Source organism: Puntigrus tetrazona, chromosome 16 (genome assembly GCF_018831695.1).
Source record: "Puntigrus tetrazona isolate hp1 chromosome 16, ASM1883169v1, whole genome shotgun sequence".
In the NCBI taxonomy this organism is placed as follows: Eukaryota; Metazoa; Chordata; class Actinopteri; order Cypriniformes; family Cyprinidae; genus Puntigrus; species Puntigrus tetrazona.
The window spans coordinates 18,684,547-18,688,402 of record NC_056714.1 but is presented as its reverse complement, the minus strand read 5'-3'; the positions used below and the strand labels follow the sequence as shown (position 1 = coordinate 18,688,402).

General features: G+C 38.7%; 1 protein-coding gene and 1 long non-coding RNA gene across 2 annotated transcripts in view; both read left to right on the top strand.

Moving 5' to 3' along the window:
- The window catches only part of LOC122360940 (Friend leukemia integration 1 transcription factor-like), a 13,835-nt gene extending 10,005 nt beyond the window's left edge, over positions 1–3,830 (top strand). Inside the window, exon 8 of the mRNA XM_043261779.1 lies at positions 2,931–3,830. Within this exon, the coding sequence (XP_043117714.1) occupies positions 2,931–3,454 (524 nt within the window). The 3' untranslated portion in view covers positions 3,455–3,830. The remainder of the gene's footprint in view (positions 1–2,930) is intronic.
- Positions 8–1,237, top strand: LOC122360941. Its single transcript, XR_006252842.1, has 3 exons — positions 8–125; positions 1,013–1,081; positions 1,183–1,237. It is a non-coding gene; the product is annotated as an uncharacterized LOC122360941 (long non-coding RNA).
- Positions 3,831–3,856: the final 26 nt, after the last annotated feature.

Here is a 3,856-nt window from a genome sequence, read left to right as displayed (position 1 = left end):
TATATATACAGTAAATTAATAGGGCTTGTTTTCTTTTTCTATCGTTTACTCAGGTAGCCCCACTTTTTCCTACCCAGCAACCCCTACCAATACACAACCTCAGCCTAGACTACAGGTTAAAGCTGGTGAGTCAAAGTTTATTACTTCTATTTTTAAGATATCATTTAGTTTCATTTATTGTTCCGGCTGTAAATTCTGATTGGATGAGCAATTTTGTGCCTAATAATTGTCTTATTAATTTTAATCAGTGCAACTATTTACTAAACACGTATTTCACCACAATGTGGTTTCCACTCAGTGATAAGCCACCGTTTTAATTTTAGCTTTGCAACAATTCATAAAGGGGTAGTTCACCCTAAAATATTTTTTTAACAACAGTTACTACTACTGTAGCATGAAAAAAATACAATGAAAGTCAATGACTCCCGTTGTTTGGTTACCAACACTCTTAAAAATATATTTTGTATTCATCAGAAGAAAAAAACTCATACAGGTTAGAAACAATTGAATTTTTTGAAAAAATTGAAACTTCCATTAAATAGCCACTGGAAAAAAGAATATTGTAAAAAATACTCCAATAAGTTATCATAATGATATAATGCCAATGGCTAAGATCTAGAGAGGTCCTATGCAGACTATAGTTTGTTTCTTCAATGAATTTTGCCCCAAGTGTTGCAAGGTTTTTGAATCATTGCACTTTCAGACAGGAAACAGCTGCATCAGGACAGGAAGTAAGGGGTGTAGAGCTCAGGCTAGGATACAATTGACTATTCTGTGGTAAAGAGAATCAGTTAGAACAAAAGGACAATCGCCCTGAGGAATTGTGTGCCATCTTCAGGTCTTCTTACGGTTTTGCTGCTGGCTTTGTTCTGCCCTGCATTTCTCCTTAGGGATCTTTAATGCAGAGCTTCCTTCCTTCTGTGGCTGCCCTTCTCCTTACTCTTTAAAGCCATCCTTTCCTGTAAAATCTCCCTTTTGTTAACGGCTCCTATCTGACTTTTCCTCGGCACAGAAAACAACTTTGAGGAGATCGGCAGAAGGAACAGTTGGTCCTCAAATGCCTTACCAGCTGTCCCAAAAGGTTGCTCTGCGTTCACAAAACATCATGTTACATAATTATATTACATAAATATGAAATGTTTAAAAAAGAAAAAAACAGAACAACTTCTTTAAATCTTACAGGTTCTCCAATCGAACATCAGCACAACACCAGAATTACAGAGCCTCCACCAAGACTNTTGAATTGAATTGAATGGTAAACTACACCTCAAAATATCTAATCAGTATTGTACATTTCCAACTTCGCAGACCCCTACCAAGCATTAGGTCCTATTAGCAGCCGTCTTGCAAATCCAGGTAAGTGACGATTCAGAAAACTTGTATAAGAAGCATTGTCAAATTATTAACAAATGTGGCCTTTTTAGGGTATGTAATCTTGGGATGCACATACTGGGCACAACGTTTTGCCCTATTATAATTAAATGGGTCATATGATGTTGCTAAAAATAACAGTATTTGGTATAAAGCAAATGGTTTATGTGGTTTAAGGTGCAAAAAACACATTTTCCACACACTGTACATTTGTTCCTCCCTTTAAGCCCCTCCTTCTGAAATAGGTCGATTTGTGCTCTGATTGGCCAGCTATACAGTGCACTACGATTGGCCGACTACTGCAAGCATGTGACAAAAATGTTATGCCCCTCATCATAACGTGATGCTACGTCCCGGCGCCATTACAAACACAGCATTTGTCGCATCCAGTGGAGACATAATTACTGATTATCATGACTTAGTAATGTCCTGTTACACACCGCATTGCACCTCGTCAACATAACACCATGTCTGCATTTGTGATCAGAGAAACGACAAATAAGAAGCATTACTGTACGTTGCTCAAAACTTGTGTTTGAATAGTAATTATCAGGTTCTTTTAATAAGAAAACGTAACTTAAAGGTTTGTGAGTCAGAAGCGTCAGACTGTCCTTGCAGAGGTAGAATTGTTTTATAGTCTTTGTGCACAGCCTGTATATGCTGCTCTACAGGTTGTAAGAGTCAGTCCTCCGTAAACGCGCTGAACACACTCTAATACTTGGGTTAAAACAGCATTGTGAATACAACTTAAACACTAATTTCTAGTTGTGCCCTTTTTTGAAAGCACAAACAAAGTAGTTTCACTATGACACACAGCTTCTCCTGAACATGGCGCCCACAGCGAGAATAACAGCTCGGCCTTCTTTCTCTGCGAAAACATTTGGGTTGTGTTATAAAAATAAACCCACTATGTGAAGTAGAAAATTGGGGGCGTGTTTAAATTAGTCACTTTTGGAGGATCTGGACAAGTCAGCTTTTATAAAGAATCTCTTTAGTTTTGAAACTTTTACCTTTGCAACTTCAGGGATCTTATCTATGCAACAGCTTGTAACACACAGCTTGTAAATTTAAAATCGCATCATATGACCCCNAATAACTTAATTCCTGTTGTTAATATAATTTGGACAAATTAAACATGCCTAGGACAAAATTCATTACCATTATTTTTTTTAAATAATTTAAATAACATGTATACATTTATCATTAAAAAGTATGGGGTCAGACTGACTTTTATTCAGTGAAGATATTAAACACCAGAAGTGACGGTTGAACTTTTACATTTGGGGAAAAAAACTATTGCTGCACACAAACCAAGTACATCATGATTAGTTTGACTATTAGTATGATGTTTGCCCGACCTTCTTTACACAGAAACGAAACCATTCCACACCAAGATCCGACCGACCAAACACAATTCTAACAACCTGCCCGTCACCAGCACTGACAGGACTGTGGGTAGGTGTCTGACNAAAAAAAAAACAAAACAAAAAAACAACCTGTCCTAAAAAGCCCTTTCATTCACTGCTAAAAATCTCTGACACACTTTATTTTCCACACAGGCTCTGGTCAAATCCAGCTGTGGCAGTTCTTGTTGGAGCTGCTTTCTGACAGCAACAATGCCGCCATCATCACCTGGGAGGGCACTAATGGAGAATTCAAGATGACCGACCCAGATGAGGTGGCCAAGCGCTGGGGGGAGCGGAAGAGCAAGCCTAACATGAACTATGACAAGCTCAGCCGGGCCCTCCGCTACTACTATGACAAGAACATCATGACCAAGGTGCATGGCAAACGCTATGCATACAAATTCGATTTCCAGGGCATCTCCCAAGCCCACCAAAACCATCCTCCAGAAGGGGGCGTGCTCAAATACCAGGCTGAAGTGCCGTATGTGCAAAGCTACCACAGTCACCAGCCAAAAATGAACTTCATGGGCACTCATTCAACCCCTATGCCCGTTTCCACTGGGAATTTCTTTGGGCCTCCAACCACCTACTGGAACTCTGCAACCGGAGTGGTCTATCCAAGCTCACCCATGCCACGACATCCCAGCACTCACTCTCATTTGAACTCTTATTACTAAAACAATCAAATTTTTAAGCCCTGGATTTCATATCATAACAAAACAGCAACTATTCTTGATCCCTCATCCAGTGCAAAAACATTTGTAGCAACTCCAAACAGTTCTCCATCTCACTCCATCTTTTGTACAGTATATATATGCATATCAAACAAAGCTGTACGTCTTCTGGGCTAAATTGTAAATATGTCATGCATGTTTTATATAAGGCATTGAAAGGACTTCTCTAACATTGCCCAAACCCATGCATACTCATCTCTGTTTTAAAATGTAATATTCCTTTGTAAGCATGTTCTTTTTTGTACAGTTTTCTTTAAATCAAATACTTTGCCCAATGTAACGTTATATTTCAAACCAATAAACCATGTAGCTCACTTAATGCATCTGTGAACTTTATTATTGTGC